Source organism: Lynx rufus, unplaced genomic scaffold, assembly GCF_022079265.1.
Source record: "Lynx rufus isolate CCGP_SWC_20201006 ecotype Redwood Valley unplaced genomic scaffold, mLynRuf1.p SCAF_18, whole genome shotgun sequence".
NCBI lineage: Eukaryota > Metazoa > Chordata > Mammalia > Carnivora > Felidae > Lynx > Lynx rufus.
This window is the reverse complement of record NW_025814832.1, coordinates 5,141,136-5,159,731: the sequence shown is the minus strand read 5'-3', so window position 1 is coordinate 5,159,731 and position 18,596 is coordinate 5,141,136. Positions and strand designations below refer to the sequence as shown.

Sequence of the window (18,596 nt, the reverse complement as noted above, 5' to 3'; positions counted from 1 at the left end):
GTGGCTCAGTCGGTTAAGCGGCCGACTTCGGCTCAGGTCATGATCTCATGGTCCGTGAGTTCGAGCCCCGCGTCGGGCTCTGTGCTGACAGCTCAGAGCCTGGAGCCTGTTTCAGATTCTGTGTCTCCCTCTCTCTGACCCTCCCCTGTTCACGCTCTGCCTCAAAAATAAATAAACGTTAAAAAAAAAAAACACGGGACTCAAAACTCACCACCACGAGATCAAGTCACACCCTCCCTCCATGGACTGAGCCAGCCAGGTACCCCCCAAAAAATGTTTCTAAAAATAAAAAGACCTGCTAGTCACTGAAATTCCAGCAGATGGCAGACACTTCTGTTCACCACAACCATGCTTGAAAGACCTAGGAGCAAACTTTCTAGAATTGACCCAGAAACAAAAAGGAAGAAATGAGGTAAACAGAGAACGAAAGTTTTCTACCCCCCGTTCAGAGAAAGATATCCCTACATTTGTCCAAAACGAAGCAGTTATCATCCAAGAGCGAAACACAAGTGTAATGCAGTTAAAAAAAAAAAAAAAAAAAAGAGACACAGCTGGATTCCTATCCTTAAATTATTAGCTTTAAGAATTCACACAGTTGGGGCGCCTGGGTGGCTCAGTCGGTTAAGGGTCCAACTCTTGATTTCGGCTCAGGTCATGATCTCACGGTTCCTGAGTTCAAGCCCTGCATCAGGCTCTGCGCTGACAGCACAGAGCCTGCTTGTTATTCCCCCCGCCCAGCCCCCGCTCTCTGCCCCTACCCTGCTTGCACTCTCTCTCTCTCTCAAAATAAATAAACTTAAAAAAAAAAAAATTCACACAGTTACTAAACCTTTATGTTCTGCATTGGTAAAACTGTTAAGATCTACCCTACAATACCTCTGTGAAAATTAAATGAGGTAAGAACTACAGTACGGTATCTAGTTTTAGCAGTGAATAAATATTGGTTCCTTCTTACTACCCTTAACCCTTTCTCTCAACTGCAGTAACAAATTCAGAGTAAAACATTTTATTGGCTATTTATTAAGCTGTATTCCTTGAGGGTCTTTAGCCATAATTAGTCAAAAATCTAGTAAAACTGAGGTGCTCGGAAAGTGGAAACAGAGAAAAAGTTTGGATGCAAATAAGGCTCTTAAAAGGGCCCACACCAAAGGTTTCTGGCATCTCAAGAGTAGTAGCGGTGACTCTCGTAAGACTCAAGGATCAATCAGATTATGAAATAGCACACCTAATAAATGACAACATGATGACTAATAATGAAATTCTTTATCATTCTGGAGAAAGTAGGAGAAAAGTCACACATCAATAATGCATGATGCCAAGCTTCTGAGGAGTAAAAAGTTCCCAACTAAGAGACGTATCTCCCTCAGTTTCTGTTTTATCAATACGAACAAAAAGTATGTGCTCCTTCACCAGCAAGTCCTGTACTCAAAAAGAACTGACCCAAAGTCTGGGAGAACAACCAATTCAAGTGTGAAGGGCTGAAGCTTCCAGCCACAGCCACTGTATTCTGTCATGCATCTTCATCTCAGTGGTGACAAGGCCACTGCCCGGGGAACCTGTGGCAGGGATCCCAAGGTGGAGCAGCAGCAGCAAATGTCATGAACCCTGTGCGGTGGCACTGGCTCACAGCTTCCAGACTCATAGCTCTGCGTGATGAGCTTCTGTCTTTAACAACTCAGTGGGCTTCATGAAGATGCCTTCCATGGTTTTCCAGTAGTTGTTCTGGCTAGGCTGGGCCATGCCATGTACCTCTTTTTGCCCACTAATGGGTCGACCGTATTGTTCTCCGGTGACAGACAGCAGAACTTCAGTGGAAGAATGCTTGAACCGCACCTCACCATCCCTCACCCAGTAGGGCCCATTACAGAGCACTGTCCAGTCATCCAGATAATCGCCTTCACCCTCCTCACCAAAAGCGCTCACTTCCTGAAAGACACAAAGGGTTGCAATATTAGCATGACTGACACATAGGCTCGGGAAGGAGACAGAGAGGGAATGGGAAGAAAACTAAGGCTACCCAAGGTGAAAAATAAGAGGCTTTCCAGGGTTATTTAAAAATAAAAAGACGTGGGGCGCCTGGGTGGCGCAGTCGGTTAAGCGTCCGACTTCAGCCAGGTCACGATCTCGCGGTCCGGGAGTTCGAGCCCCGCGTCAGGCTCTGGGCTGATGGCTCAGAGCCTGGAGCCTGTTTCCGATTCTGTGTCTCCCTCTCTCTCTGCCCCTCCCCCGTTCATGCTCTGTCTCTCTCTGTCCCAAAAATAAATAAACGTTGAAAAAAAAAAAAAATTAAAAAAAAAATAAAAATAAAAAGACGTGGGGCGCCTGGGTGGCTCAGTCGGTTGAGCGTCCGACTTCAGCTCAGGTCATGATCTCGCGGTGTGTGAGTTCGAGCCCCACGTCGGGCTCTGTGCTGACAGCTCAGAGACTGGAGCCTGCTTCGGATTCTGTGTCTCCCTCTCTCTCTGCCCCTCCCCTGCTCATGCTCTCTCTCTGTCTCAAAAATAAATAAAAACATTAAAATAAATAAATAAATAAAAAGACACAAAGGACATGAAATCAGTTGCCCTAGGATTATGTTCCAAACACTTACTTTACAAGAAATCCAATGCTTGCCTTATGTTTTCTATTACAGTCTTACTCTTGTTCTTTGACTTGAAGTATTCCTGCCCCATTCCCTTAACTACATTTAAAGTGACCTGGTGAGCAACACAAGTTACAAAGGGAGATGGGCTCTGGAGACTGGCAGACCTTGAACCCCAGCTCCATTCCTTCCTGTGTAACTCCTCTGAGCCTTCATTTTCTCATCTAAAAAATGATGACAGTATCACATTATAGAATAATTGTAAGAACTAAATGAAATAATAGAATAAGTGATAGCAGTCTCTCTTCCACTTCTCTCCTAATCCCATTCCCCTTAAAGCCAAATATTCAGAATTTCTAGTGCAATAGAAAAGTTACAGGGGCATCTGGGCAGCTCGGTTAAGCATGTCCTTTTTTTCTTTAATTGTTTAAAAAAAATGTTAATGTTTATTTATGTCTGAGAGCAAGAGAAAACACAAGCAGGGGAGGAGCAGAGACACAGAGACGAAGACACAGACTCCAAACCAGGGTCCAGGCTCTGAGCTGTCAGCATAGAGCCTAATGCAGGGCTCAAACTCACGAACTGCAAGATCATGACCTGAACCGAAGTCAGACGCTCAAGGGACTGAGCCACCCAGGTGCCCCTAATTTTTTTAATGTTTAGTCATTTTTTGAGAAAGAGAGAGAGAAAGCGTGAGTGTGGGAGAGGGAGAGAAAGAGGGAGACAAAGAATCTGAAGCAGGCTACAGGCTCTGAGCTGTCAGCACAGAACCCGATGCGGGGCTCGAACTCACGAACCACAAGATCATGACCTGCATCAGGCTATGTGCTGACAGCTAGCTCAGGGCCTGGAGCCTGCTTTGGATTCTTTGCCTCTTTCTCTCTCTGTCCCTCCCCCTTTCGCGCTCTCTCTCTCAAAATAACGTTTCTTTAAAAATAAATAAAAATAAAAGATTAAATAAATAAATAAAACAGTCATTTGGAAACAGAGTCTGTAAGACTAAAGGCAAAAGGAACTATACATAATTAACAATTCTACTATACTTGCATATGGAACTGAACAAGTAATAACTAACAGTGGTGGGAGCCAGATTATCTGTTAGCGTGGAAATTTACAAATAAGTAAAGAGAAGAGGCTAGAATGACTTAAGTGGTAATGGATTATATATAGTTGGAGATGTCAGTAGGAACTCATGTTTAACATAATACAGATACAGGTCCTTATGCATATAAACATTTAGTAATACATGTATACATATACACGTTTCTTTGCTCTGTCAGGTGAGAAGGCCTAAAAGATCCAACACACCCCAGTAGCAACAAACTCATGTAAGAGCTAAGATCATGGTTTCTAATATCATCCTCCGATAAAAGGAAACAGACCTTCTTGGAGGAATAGCTGATTCTAAGGACTGGGGCAAGAAATATACAAGATGAAAAAACTAAAAAGAAATATACAAGATGAGCCTAGAGTATCTTTCAGTGCCAGAAAGAAAGGACAGTTTAAAACACACACACACACACACACACACACACACACACACACACACAAAAATGGGAGTATGTCAAATGGATGGAGGAGACAAACGAAAGAGCTCCCAATGGCAAAAGTTGGAACAATTTGCGCAAAAAATAAAGGCAGTGTTAGGGGATCATAACTCAATGTATAAAATATTCATGAGCCCATACTGATATAAATAAATGATTGAATAAATAAGTAAAAAGAGACAAATCTCCCATGCAGAAGAATTCCAAATAAATTTTGTAGCTACTCTATTCTATGGGAAAGGGAGTATAACTCCCATTCCTTAAGTGTGGGTTGTACATAGTGACCTCCTTCCAAAAACACAATATGAAAAGGAGGAAGAAAAGAATAGCTTTACTAGAGAAACCTGACAAACACTATTTATTTCAGCAAGGTAATCAATTACCAACATAATCATGCAGCTCCGTATGTACCCTTGACTCTGTTATGAAAATGCCACTTTACTCCTGTGGCCTTCCTCCCAAAAACCTTTGTAAATCTGATCTATTGTGACAAAAAGATCAGACAGAGCTCACTAGAGGAGCACCCTATAATACACTTGACCAGCATCCCTCAAAACTACCAAGGTCATCAAAAACAAGAATTTGAGAAAGTATCACACCTAAGAGTAGCATGAGACAGGACAACTAAATGTCATGTGGTAGCCTGAATGGGGTCCTGGAACAGAAAAAGTACAGTAGGTAAAATCTAAGGAAATCAAAATAAACCTTGGACTCTGGTTGATAACAAGGGGCACCTGAGTGGTTCAGCGAATTGGGCATCCCACCTGTGATTTCAGCTCAGGTCATGATCTCGCGTTTCACAGGTTCGACCCCCCTAGCTGGGCTCTGTGCTGAGGGTGTGGAGCCTACTTGGGATTCTCTTTCTGCCCCTCCTCCCTGCTGGCACTAGCACTCTTTCTCTAAATAAATGAATTTTAAAAAAATCAATGTATCAATACTACTTTATAGACTGCATGAAATTTACCTAATGTAAGATGCTAGTATGGAAAACTATATGCAGAGTGGGGGTAGGACGGAAGCAGTCATTAAGGGGTCCATATCTCCTAAAAGCTCAAGGCTTGAAAAAGTAGCATGATACTAGGGCAGCTGGTTGGCTAAGTAGAGCATGCAACTCTTGATCTTGGGGGTCATGAATTCAAGCTTCAGACTGGGCACAGAGCTTACTTAAAAAATAAAAATAAGAAAGTGGCACAAAACCTAATTCATTTTGTTAATATGGTTAGTTGGCATCATTTAAAATAATAATTTTTATTCAAAGTTTGGAAAACATTGGTTTTTTTTTTAATTTTTATTTTTTTTTAACATTTATTCATTTTTGAAACAGAGACAGACACAGAGCGAGCTAGGGAGGGTCAGAGAGAGAGGGAGACAGAGAATCCAGAAGCAGGCTCCAGCACAGAGCCCGACGTGGGGCTCAAACTCACAAGCTGTGAGATCATGACCTGAGCTGAAGCCAGACACTTAACCAACTGAGCCACCCAGGCTCTCCTTGTGTTTGTTTTTTTTAAGTATAGTAGAAACACAATGTTACATCAGTTTCAGATGTATATTCAACAAGTCTATATATATCGTTATGCTCACCCCAAGTGTGTAACTACACGTCACCATACAATGCTATTACAATACCACTGACTATATTCCCTATCCTGTAGCTTTCATCCATGTCAAAGGGACTTATTCATTCTGTGACTGGAAGCTTGCTATCTCCCACACTCCTTCACCCATGCTGCCCATCTCCCCACTCCCTTCCTCTCCAACAACCATCAGTTTGTTCTCCACATTTATAGGTCTGACTCTGCTTTTTGTTTGTTTTCTTAGATCCCACATATAAGTGAAATCGTATGCTATTTGTCTTTCTCTGACTTATTTCACTTAGCATAATACCCTCTAGGTCCATCCATGTTGTCACAGATGGCAAGATCTCATCCTTTTGTATGGCTGAGTCTATTGTGTATATATGTCTATGCCAAATCTTTCTTACCCACTCATCTACTGATGTACACTTGGGTTGCTTCCATATCTGGACTATTGCAAATAATGCTGCAATAAATATAGTGGTACATCTATCTTTTCAAATTATTGTTTTCCTTTTTTTTAGATAAATAGTAGTGGAAATACTGGATCATACGATATTTCTATTTTTAACTTTTTGAGGAAACTCCGTACTATTTTCCACAGTGGCCGCACCAGTTGGCATTCCCACCAATGGTGCACAAGGGTTCCCTTTTCTCTGCTTCCTTGCCAACGCTTGTTCTTATTTGATCATAGCCATTCTGACCAAGGATATCTCGTTGTGGTTTTGATTCACATTTCCTTGATGATGAGTGATGTTCAGCATCTTTTCATGTGTCAACACTGGGCTTCTTTATTGCAGGATTTATCAAGGTGACTTATGATATGCTAATATATACCTATTCTTTCCTCATTTCTTGATTTCATCTAGATGCACAATCTCTACTTTGACCAGAAACAATGTCCTTCAACACTTTTGAGACAAAGCCAATTCTCCAGATCTGTACAAAAATAACAGCTACACCTAAAAAAGAAAGAGCTAAGAACCCAGATATCAGACCACTCAATGGAGTAATGCACAGGATGCCACCACACCTGGTTCCCAGAAAGAGGTGAGGTGAAGTGGTGACTATGGAGATTTCGGCCAGTGTTGACATGTGTCAGCCGGATGGGTTGGCCACATCTGATGGGGGTTCCCCTCTCACACACTGTAGCGGTCTTCCCCCGTATCCTCCAGTAACTATTGCTGTCATCCACAGAGGTTACACCTGTCACTGACTGCTGCCCACTACCTGCAGTCAAAAAAAAAAAAAAAAAAGGAAGGAAAAGGGTGAGCTCAACCAATCACTCTCTTTCTTAAGGCCAATAATGCACCCTGTGCATAAAATAGGTTTGGAGGAGTAGAGAGGAAACCCTGAGCTTGATAATATTTTTTTGTCTACAGCATTAAAAAATATGTGAAAAATACTAAACATGTTTACATAGTATTGTCTGATAAATTATAATTAACAGTGTACTGTGTCAGAAAACTCTAAGCATTTGCATCAAAGGGCACTAAATAAATGCACTTACATTCATTTTTTTGAAGCACGAGTATTGTTTACCTATATATAATATCCTGGATAGCACCTAGGATTTGTCAGGTGTCTAATCATACAATTGAAACGTATTTACTATTATTCAACGTTTACTACTGTCACATCGCATTACAATGTATTACTTTTGTCACATTTCACAATTAAAAGGAGATTAGCTTTTGTTGTCAACTTTACTCCAAGCGGTTGTTGCAGCTCCTTAATTCCTGTAAGTGATCTATGTTATAAAAGTATTCTTGAGTCCTCTGAATTTGGTTGATGCTGCCTCAAGAGGTACAATTCTATGGGTTAAAAATACATAGCTACAAGGTTATAAAGAAAAAGTAAAACATACAGTAAAAGTTGCTAGGTAGCTAACGTGTACTGAGCACTTTCTTAACATCAAATACCAATCCAAACCTTTTGCCTGAATATTCTTATTTCATACATGCATATATTCTCTTAGGTAGGTCTTATCATCACGATCATCTCCATTTTACACTGCACTGTCAGAAAGGTACATCCAAGGCCACACAGCACCAAGAGACAGTGCCGGGGTTGAACCTAGATGGCCCAACTCTAGAACTCACACTCTTAACCACTCTACCACATGGCCTCCCATGAAGCTTCATTTCCTGTCAAGTTTCTGTAAAGTTATATCAGAGACCACTTTCTCTTATAAACTCCAGGAATATTCTCTTCCCTAGGCTTTCATCTATTACTCAGTTCTTTAAGGTACTCAAGACACTTTCCTAGTTACTCTCACCTTTCCTCCTAGCTTTGCCTTCAGTACCCTAGCGATACTCGCCTTTTACCACTTAACACATTATGCCTTATACCACAGTTATCTGGGTAAATGTAGCCAAACTACCAGTTTCTCGCTATTGCCTCTTCCACTCACAATGGACTTCGTTACATCTAGAAAGAGAGAGAGAGAGAGAGAGAGAGAAAGAAAGAAAGAAAGAAAGAAAGAAAGAAAGAAAGAAAGAAAGAAAGAAAAAGAAAGAAAGAAAATCAAGTCTCCCTCCTGACTTCTGGTTATTGCCTTACAGCCTTACAGCTCTCTTTGTCCTGGATCACTGCCATGCTTCACTAAATCATGGTCTACACTTGGTGTCTTCCACTTTTTCATATTCCATTCAACTCTCCACTTCCTCTCCTATCCTTCAGAGATCAGATGGGATTGAGTGTGTTCAGAGTAGTATGGCCAGTAGAGTTTTCTCCCACCCTTAAATCTTGGATTACCCAGAGTCTACCTTTGTCCTTTTTTTTTTTTTTAATTTTTGTAATGTTTATTTATTTTTGAGAGAAAGAGACAGAGTGTGAGCAGGGGAGGGGCAGAGAGAGAAGGAGCCACAGAATTCGAGAATTCGAGCTGTCAGCCACAGAGCCTGATTCGGGGCTCAAACCCACGAACCGAGAGATCATGACCTGAGCTGAAGTCGGACGCTTAACCAGCTGAGCCACCCAGGTGCCCCTATCCTTATCTATTCTTAAATACTTGTTGGAGGTCAGGACAAAAGCATTGATACATGCTTCAACAGGTTCTTCCAAGGGATTCAAATTGACACCAGATTGAGAAGAACCACAGTTCATCCTGAGCAATCTCACTTTCCCGATATTTTCAACTCCCCGCCCTGTGGTACAATGATGTTGTACTTAACTCTCTACCTCAGGCTCAGCACAGATCTTTCTTTTGAGATCCGGACTGAATCTGGTTCTAAAATCTGGCTGCCCATTAGAAGCACCTGAAAAACTTGCAAATCTACACATTACTATTGTCAGGCCTCTCTCCCACATTCTGATTTAGTAGATCCAAACTAGGAAACTACATCAAATTAAAAAGTAACAAGCTGGCACATAGTAGGTGTTCACTGAATGGCTGCTAGGATTATAAAACATCCCAACAGTGACAACTCAATTCCTTTCCTAGTTTAACTGGTCAGATGAGTTTTGAGAATCATGAGCCACGGACCAGCCCCCATCTTCTCTTAGCTAATATCATCAGTCATCCAAGACAGAAATCTAGCAATCATCTTAGATGCTTCTCACATCTCACTAGCTGAACTTTTTTTGGTCAGTTTTTGTTTTCCTGTAACTTGCTAACTGGCTCACTATATCTCCTGTATCTAGAACAATATTAGGGACATAATAAAATTTTATTGAATGAACCCACCAACTAAGCATTTTAATGTCCTACGTTAAAAAGCCCTCTAAATGATTTCCTCCCCAATTCCAATGAGTGCTTTAAATTCTCTACAAGGGTAAATTTGAGTAAAAAGAGGACAAAGGAAAAGGATTGAAGAGCGAGTATAAAACACAAAATAGCTAGAACAGAGGAAATATAGTTAAAAAGTGAGGTCTTGGAGTTCAAGACTTCAGAGATACAGCACTTACTGTAATTTTCTACATGTCTGTCTCTCCCGCACTGAGTAGTGCCAGCCTGGAGTAGCTGAAAGCAGGCTTTGAAACTGGACAGATTTGGTTCGAACCCCGTCTCTGTCATTCACTAGCTGCAAGGCTCTGAGCATGTGATTTATTTGAGTTTGTTTCCTCATCTGTAAAATGAGGATAACAATCGTCTCTACCTCGTAAGAATGTCATAAATCCAAAAAAGCATCCGTGCAATGTGCCCGGTACATAACTCACCAGACAGAAGCTAGTATAATTATTAAGCCCAATTCTCCGATTCTCCGCCTCTAAACCTCAGGAACCTATCCCAGGATCCCCTAACCTTCCCAGACCACACCCCTCAGATATTCTCTTGGCCCCGCCCCCTCCGGAGCCTACCAGGCCTTCCCAGCCCACCCGAACCCGGGTGGCAGTACCTGACCCATATCGCACGTCGTGTGAGTGCAGTCGCACGTTGTGGCGCGTATTGAGTAGCTTCACTACAGAGCCGCATGTAACGACAGCCAGATTGGACGCTCCCACAGCACTCCACAAACCGCCCAACAACAGTAGCGGCACCACGGCCATCCTAGCTATAGCGCAGAAACCCTAATCTTCGAAGAAAAATTAGGCCCCTCCCCGGAAGCGGAAGCTGCAGGCGGAACCACAGAGAAGAGGAAACGGAGACGCCCTAGTCTAGTCTTTATGGTTCCTTTGGCTAGAGCGGCCTGAGGAAGAAGCCAGGCCTGACGTTTTCGATCCCCAAGCTCTGTTCTCAAGTCTCTGCGACACTTTCTTCCTGAGCCACTTCTGCCAGTTTTCGCGCCCTCCCAAACGAAGCCTCGAGAGCCGGGTGAGAGGAGAGAGCAAGAAATGGCCCGCCCACTCCCGGTGACAGGGAGCCGGAAGTGACGTAGCACGTTGACGCAGCAGCGGCGGCGGTGGCGGCGGAGGGGCCGTGCGGTGGGTCCGTACTATCTTTTCCCAGTCTCGGTTCGACGACTCCATTTTCGGCGGTGGGGGCTTAGCGCACCGGAGTAGCGGCGGGCTTCAGGCAGGTAAAGTTCGGACTGGAAAGCGTGTTCCTCGAATGGGGCAGGTGAGAGGAACTAGGCTCCTAGGGCCTGGTCCCGTAAGGGAAGAGGTATTGGGGAGCCGTATGCGGGAAGAAGGGGGGCCCCCGGCCTTCACTGCTCTATGAAGGAAAAGGAGGAGGAAACCGGAGTAGTTGCCTAGAGTCTCAGCGCTTTTCCCAACCCTGTGCTACCCAGAACCGGTGAATTGGTCGCCTTGTTGTATCAACAGGCTTCCCGGGATTCCGTCCTTCTCTCGCAGCTTGTGAAAATTGGGCCACGCCAAAAGATTGGGAATGGAAGGGACTTAAGGCTTCTGAGTCAGGATCAGGTGATCGAATTTATTGTTCTGGGGATGTTAAACCTACGGAGCTTTCAGCAGCTCGACCATCAAGTTAGAGGGTGATGCCAAATGGTATTTTTTTCCGATTGTTGAAAATAAAATTAGAACTTTTTATATAGATGCCTGCATTCATCAACCGCCTAACCCAAACATCAGAATGAGCTATTAAGTGAAAACTTCATTTTCTTCCATTTTCTGCCTTTCTCCCCAGGCAGTACCTTGAACCAGCAGGAGCAGTTCTTTTTCTAGGTTGTTTGAAGAAGTGATACTTATTTTTATTTAAGAGGAGGCCTAAACTCTTTGAAAATGCGTCCGTGGAAATTCACTGTAATATCAGAAGTAGCAAGGGAGTATTAAGTTACACCGCTGCTATTAATGAACATGGACAATGTAAACAGTCTTGAATTTGATTAATTTATTCGGGGGAAAAAAAGCCTACCTGCACTATTTATCTGGATGTTACTGGTTTTAAAGTCTTCAGTGTATTCATTGCAAAAGTATGATTACTCCCTTATCAGCCGAATTTAGAGCCTTTTACATCACTAGTGTTCCTTCAGCCAATACAAATATATTCTTTCAATCTTGTATGGCTACTAGATTAGATTAGCATAGTATTGTTACCCTAAGAGGTTTAAACCTCATTAAGAGATTAATCACATCTGGAAGTGGTGCAGTCTAGAGAGGCTCAGGCGTGTTTCACGGTTGTTTCTCAATAGATCTTCACAAGAAGCCTACCCAGTATAGTGGAAATAAATGGTCTTTGGAGGCAAGTAAATTTGCCCTTGATCCTGTGTTCTTGGTCTCAATAAATGGTGCCATGATCAGAATTCTGTGTAAAATCCTTGGATTTTTCCTATTACTCCTGGATAAAATTAGTCACCCAATCCTACCAAAGCTGCTCCCATCACATACACATTCTGCTCTGGTATCCCGCTTATCCCCCTCCAACTACCATCCTAGTTTTTTATTTCCCTTCATAGCCAGATTTCTACTTGTATCAGCTTTTTTGAATTTTATTCATTCTTCAGGCTATACTAGTTTGTCTTCTCTTCTGACCATTTGGTTGAAATTTCTGTCAAGGTTACCAGTGTTTTCTGTATTGCTGGATCTCATGGATACTTTGTTCTCGTCGTCTTCCTCAATCCCTGGAATATGCAACACAGTTTACTCCTGGATTGTCTCCATTTCTCTGGTTGCTCCTTCTCAGTCTCCTTTCCTAGCCACTTTTGCTTTCTGCCTACTGTCTGAATGTTGAATTTCCTTCAGAGTTTAATCCTGGATTCTCTGCATGCGTCCTTTAGATGATCCAGTCTCATATCTTTAATAACCATCTGAAAGCTGGCAACTCTCAAGTTCAAACCCCTAGCCCAGCCTTCTCTGTGTTCAAGAATCGTACACAGAATTCCTGTTTAATAGCTCCATTTGGATGTCTCTTAGACGTCCCTAATAACAAAAAGAACGTTGTAGTTTTCCCATCATTCCAAACCTTGTCTTCCCTCTCTAAGTGTTAACTGTCATCCACAGGGTTACCAAAGCCAGACCTCTGAGAGTTATCTTGTTGTTGTTGTTGTTGTTGTTGTTTTTCCTTACCACTCTCCTCCCCCAAGTCTTTCAGTAAGGCCTGTCATTTCTACTTCCAAAGTATATTTCCAATCTATCTTAGGTTCTCCATCTCTACTTCTACCACCCTCTTCCAAGCCACTATCGTCTTTTGCATGGGCTCCAACAATAGTATCCTCAATTTTCCCTGGTTCCACTCGGATACCCCTGCTGTTCGTTTTCCACATAGCAGGTCAAGTCTGTTTAAAACACTCCAGTGGTTTTCCTTGGCCTTGATAGCCCCACTTGTGCAGCCCCTCAACCCCCTTCCATTCTGCTGCCTTCACCATTCTCTGGTCACACTGACCTTAGGACATGCCAAGTTCTTGCCCACCTTTTCTACCAGGAACCTCTTCCCCTGGCTCTTCATACCACATCCTACCCATTCTTGACATCTCAGCCTAACCTCACCCTCTCAGAGGTGAGAGTATTTCCTTCCTAGTACTTACAAAGAGGCTTATTTTGTTTGCAGTTTGTCTCTTACACCAGAATACAGATATCCTAGGGGAAAGGACTTTGTTTTGCACATGCCTGACATGTAGTAGGCACCCATCAAATGAATCTTTGTTGAGTTAGTAAGTAAATTAAGTCAATTCTGTTTAAAACCCTACAGGGACTTCCCGGCACCTTTTAGAGTCCAAAATCTTTAACTTATCCTATCAAGGCCCTTATGACTATACTCCCAATTCATTATGAACCCTTCTCCATCTCTCCAGTCAAACTGGCCTTCACTGTCCCTGCCACAGCACATTCTGGGCCTTTTGCTGGAAGTGCCCTTCTCCATCATCACCGCTTACACCAAAGAAGCCAGCTCCTCCCTTTGCTAACTCCTCCACACTCTTAAGGTGTTTATTCAAAGTCATTTCCTCTAGGAGCACCTGGGTGGTTCAGTCAGTTAAGTGTCTGACTTCAGCTCAGGTCATGATCTCACGGTTCATGAGTTCAAGCCCCGCAACGGGCTCTGTGCTGACAGCTCAGAGCCTGGAGCCTGCTTTGGATTCTGTGTCTCCCTCTCTCTGCCCTTCTCCCGCTCACCCTTTGTCTCTGTGTCTCAAAAATGAATAAACTTAAGGAAAAAAAGTCATTTCCTCAAGACCCAAGTTGGAGTCTACTCTCACAGGTTCCCATGGTACCTTGGTCACTAATTCTTTCAATGACTCCTGTACTTGTAGCTCAGGGGTCGCCAGACTAAAGCTCCTTGGCCAAATTAGGCCACTCCTGTTCACTTATATATTATCAGTATCTGATTTTGTACTGCAGTGTCAGATCTGGCCCTCTGTGGTTTGATAGCCCCTGTGCTAGGACAGGAACTATATGTTCCCCAGTGTGTGTGGCACAAGGCTCAGTAACTTACTCCCTGTGTTGCAGGGATTCTGATTCTGGTTACATGTTTCAGTTGTTTCTGCTCCTCTTTTGCCCTTTCCTTATTCCCCAAGGAAATGTGGAAAGAAAAGAGATAACTGATATTTTAAATTACTTAATATTAGTAGTCATTGTTAACCATAATTTTTTTTAAGTTTATTTTGCAGGGTGGGGGGAGAGAACAAGCGGGGGAGGGGCAGAGAGAGAGAGAGAGCGAGAGCGAGAGCGAGAGCGAGAGAGAGAGCGAGAGAGAGAGAGAGAGAGAATCCCAAGCAAGCTCTGCACCATCACCGCAGAGCCTGACACAGGGCTTGAACCCAGGAACCATGACATGATATCGCGACCTAGGCCGAGATCTAGCTTAACCGACTGAGCCACCCAGGCACCCCAATGATAATGCTTTTTATACTATGTATTTGAAAAGATCATAAGGCTGTTATTTTCTGTAAATGTGGTGTGCACGTTAAAATGATTTTAGGTAGAGCTAACCTTTTCTGTATTTTTTAAAGTAATCTCTGCACCCGACATGGGGCTTGAAATCATGATCCTGAGATCAAGAGTTGCATGCTCTACTGACTGAGCCAGCCAGGCACCCCTAACCTTTTATTTTAACATCTTGATTTGATGCGATTAGGTTTTTTTTTAAGAGTTCTGAATTAAAAAGAACTTGTCATAAGTGAACTCTGTACTTCATTGATTAAACTTTTAGGTTTTTGAATTTCAAATTGGGTAGTCCTAGGCTTTTGCTCATAACATACAGACTGCCTTATAGTTTAAACTCCACATCAGACTTGTGGGGCTATTCCCCAGACCATTAGGCCCTTTCAGACCTAAGCCTTTATTCATGTTGCCTTTTTCCAGATTATCTTCTTAACTCCTCTCAACTCAGGCATCACCTTTTCTGAGGCATTCTCTGACCTCTCTCTTCATATTGTTCTCATAGTCCTGGTATATAACTGTAATACAATGTTCACTATGCTTTATCATAACTTTATTTACGAGGTTTTTGAGAAAGATTGTGAGTTCTACCAAGGTAAAAGGCATATTTTACTCATTTTCATATATCCAAGTCCCAGCACAGAGCTTAATCCTTAAAAAAAAGTAAATGTTAATTGAGCTGCCAGTGGAGGGAATTAACAGACATCTTCGCTCTGGTCTGGTCTCCTTTTAATTGCCTCCAACATCATCTTGTTCAAAAGGAGGGACTGCCAAGGGCCTCCCTGTGGCAATCTGATCCTAGCTCCATTCCTCATCCTGAGAGTGTCATGGTAACAACCAGCCTCTCCCTTTGAGCCACATCTTGTACTGCAGCTGTGCTTCTGCCTGGAGAAACTTCCTTTTACTACCCCTGGCCCTTCCAGACCTATTTCAGTATCAGATTTAACTTACGGTCTGAATATGGGGAAAATTCAAGAGCACAAGTACTAAATAAAAAATCTGAACTACACTGGGCCCACCTCAGATATCATATTAATAATAATCCTATGCTAGCAAATAGTATTTTGGGGACATCTGGGTGGCTCAGTGAGTTAAGTGTCCACCTCTTGGTTTTGGCTTGGTCACGATCTCACAGTTTGTGGGATCGATCCTCGCATCAGGCTCTGCCCTGACAGTGTGGAGGCTGCTCAGGATTCTTTTTCCATCCTTTTTTCTCTCTGCCCCTCCTGCACTCATGTGTGTGTGCACACTTCCTCTCTCTCAAAATAAGTATATAAACTTGAAAAAAATACATAATGTTTTTGTTCTGGAATAGTTGCTGCTTGCCAGCCTCAGCCTGCAGTGCTGTTGCAGCACCTTCTGCCCATCTAGCTCCCACAAGCTGCAGCAAGTCAGGATTGCTTCTGGCACACATCTTTTAGCTGGAAGTCTTGGCAGTGAGCTAGATTGGAAGCATTCCCCAGCTATGGCACAGCATGTACTCTATTGCTAACCTAGGGATTGAGAGGAAAGCTGCGTGTAGCACAGAGCACCAGCTGCCCCCCGGGACAGAAGAAAGCTGTTGTTTTCATCAGGTAGGCTGTCTGTTTCTCTCTGTTAAGTAGGCTGGAGGGCATCTGGTCTGCAGGAGCTGGCATTTAATGTGAAGATGTTAAGACTTTATCAGACTGAATTTGTGGGTCTGATAGCCTAATTAAAGTAAGCTGTGTGTGGGGGCTGCTGTACCCAAATCTATTTTTAATGGTTTAGTTCAGAGCTGGGGGGGGGGGGAGTGATGTCAAGATTAAAATTAGAGCACCAGATTTAATTAGCAGTTTTAGGTACTCAATTTTGGCAGCACTCAAGTAAATTACCTTAAGGACACAGTTCTTGGGGAAAAAAGCATCAGTCTAACTGTAAGACTTTCCGTATCACCACCCTGTGGGGTGTGTCACAATCATATAGTATAGCAGCTCTTAAACTTTTTGATCTTAGGACACCTTTATCCTTTTTTTTCTTTCTCTTTTTTTTTTTTATTTTTTTATTTTTTTATTTTTGAGAGAGAGATGGGGCACCTGGGTGCCTCGGTTAAGCATCTCACTTCAGCTCAGGTCATGATCTTGCAGTTCATGAGTTCAAGCCCCACATCTATTGTCAGCCCAGAGCCCACTTCCAATCCTCTGTCTCCCTCTCTCTCTCTGCCCCTTCCTCCAGCCTACACGCTCTCTCTCAAAAGTAAAAATATATATAATTCTATATTTTTGAGAAAGAGAGACAGTGTGAGGGGGGAGGGGCAGAGAAAGAAGGTGACATAGAACCCAAAGCAGGCTCCAGGTTCCAAGCCGTCAGCATCGAGCCCGAGGCTGGGCTCGAACCCACAAACCACAAAAATCATGACCTGAGCTGAAGTCCGTTGCTTAACGGACTGAGCCACCCAGGTGCCCCAGGACCCCTTTGTAGTCTTAAAGATGATTTAAGACTCCAAAGACATTTTGTGTATCCGAGTTGTATCTATCACTGTTTATGAGATTTTTATATTTTGATATTTACCAGATTACAAATTAAAATTGGGCATATTAATTCATTTAGAAATTATAACAAGTGCACAAGAGAAATTATTTTGCTGTATAGGGGTATATTATTAACACAATATACACCTTAAACTGACAGTTTCATATGTCTATCATGTAATAAAGCTGGAGGAAAAAATAAGCCCACTACACTTTAACATAAATAATACTTTTATGGAAACTGTACTCTTCAAAATTAGTGAAAAGAGTGACACCGTTCTACTTTTTTTCCCACCAATTCTTTTTAACGTCTGCCTTAATAGAATATAGCTGGATTTTCATACCTGCTTCTGCATTCAGTGTTGTGATACTACACATCATATTACCTCTAGAAAACTCCACTGTACACTCATGAGATAAGGGAGGAGGTGGTCCCTGGACCACACATAGAGATCTACTGATAGAGTAGAACAACTGTGACTTTGGAGACAGACAAATCTTAACCCAGATCTCAGCTCTTGCAGTTGATATTTGTGTCAGCTTGAACAAGTGACTTCATCTCTGTTGAAGAGATCTGTTTTCTCCTTTGTTGAATGGAGAGAGAAGTGTACTGTAACTCATAGATCAGTGTAGGGGTTAATTGGTATTTCTAAAGTGTCTGGAACTTGGTAGGTGTGTGATTATTATTCCTCTGAGCACTTTTTTTTTTTTTTTTTTTTAACTGCTTAAAGGAAAGGCCTATATTAGTTTTGGTTGGGTTTTGTGTGAATGTTGTAGGTTGGTTCTCTTCCTATGCCTGCTCTCTGCATATAATACAAAAAATTATTTTATGGTCCTTATTTGTTTTCATATCTCTGTCTTTCTACTAGAAGTCAACTCCTTGATAACAATTCTTTTTCTCTTCAAACCCCCACGTCTCAGCAAAATGTATGTACATGGTAGACATTCATTAAAACTTGAAAATAATGGCATCTGAAACCTCAGCCTGAAATTGAACATAAGACCATATCATTGCCCCTCCCTTTACACAGAACTCAGTACCTTCAGTTTTGTTTCTTTGAGTTCATTGGTTAATTGATTGTGGTATCAATTGATACCAGTAAGGGTAATTTTCAGAAGAATTAGAGCCACAGAATTTAAGGCTCCTTCTAGAGCTCAGAGCATTTCAAGTAGCTGTTAGCCAGCCTCCTCTTTTCTTCCATCCCACTGCCATGTTTCACTGGGAAGGTGGCACTAATATGAAAAGTAAGTAATCTATATGATAGATACTTAGCAGTTCCTATTTTGTACAGAGCACCTAGAAGGTACAGCTTATTTGGTACAGGGTCACCAAGTGCCTTGTAATGCCTTTCATGTTGCCGTTTATGTTTTCTTGGTTTTCATTAGCCCTTCAATTAGATATGGTCTCTAACTTCCAGAAGCTTATGGTCTAAGTGGGGAAAATGGGCACAAATACAGTGGACCATCATTCAGGACAAAGTGAGGGGTGATGTTGAGTTTATCAGCAGCCAGCTTCAAGATTCCAGAATAAGATCTTGATGTTATGATTTGTGAGATGCGTGCTGTTTTTTAAAGTCCTACAAGGTCTGGAGGCCTCGGTGGCTCAGTCGGTTAAACATCCAACTCTTGATTTCAGCTGAGGTGGTGATCTCACAGTTTGTGACTTTGAGCCCTGCATCAGGCTCTG

At 42.5% G+C, this 18,596-nt stretch overlaps 2 protein-coding genes across 6 annotated transcripts in view; one reads left to right on the top strand and one right to left on the bottom strand.

The window, feature by feature from the left end:
- Positions 1–1,244: 1,244 nt before the first annotated feature.
- SDF2 (stromal cell derived factor 2) lies at positions 1,245–10,303 on the bottom strand. 2 transcript variants are annotated; one of them, XM_047080726.1, is made up of 4 exons: positions 10,043–10,133; positions 9,612–9,772; positions 6,736–6,932; positions 1,245–1,926 (listed from the first exon to the last, which is right to left on the bottom strand). In XM_047080726.1, the coding sequence occupies exons 2-4, from the start codon at positions 9,718–9,720 to the stop codon at positions 1,639–1,641; spliced, it is 594 nt and encodes a 197-aa protein (XP_046936682.1). In that variant the 5' UTR covers positions 9,721–9,772; positions 10,043–10,133; the 3' UTR covers positions 1,245–1,638. The 2 variants fall into 2 exon arrangements, with proteins under 2 accessions (XP_046936682.1, XP_046936681.1); XM_047080725.1 differs by lacking the exon at positions 9,612–9,772 and having other exon boundaries at positions 10,043–10,303.
- Positions 10,304–10,561: 258 nt separating this feature from the next.
- Positions 10,562–18,596, top strand: part of SUPT6H (SPT6 homolog, histone chaperone and transcription elongation factor) — a 32,885-nt gene continuing 24,850 nt past the window's right edge. Inside the window, exon 1 of one of the 4 annotated variants that reach the window (XM_047080723.1) lies at positions 10,562–10,659. The gene's annotated coding sequence lies outside the window, so the exon portion shown is untranslated. Of the gene's footprint in view, positions 10,705–10,987; positions 11,010–18,596 lie in introns of those variants that run through there. The other 3 variants (XM_047080720.1, XM_047080722.1, XM_047080724.1) reach the window with 3 other exon arrangements.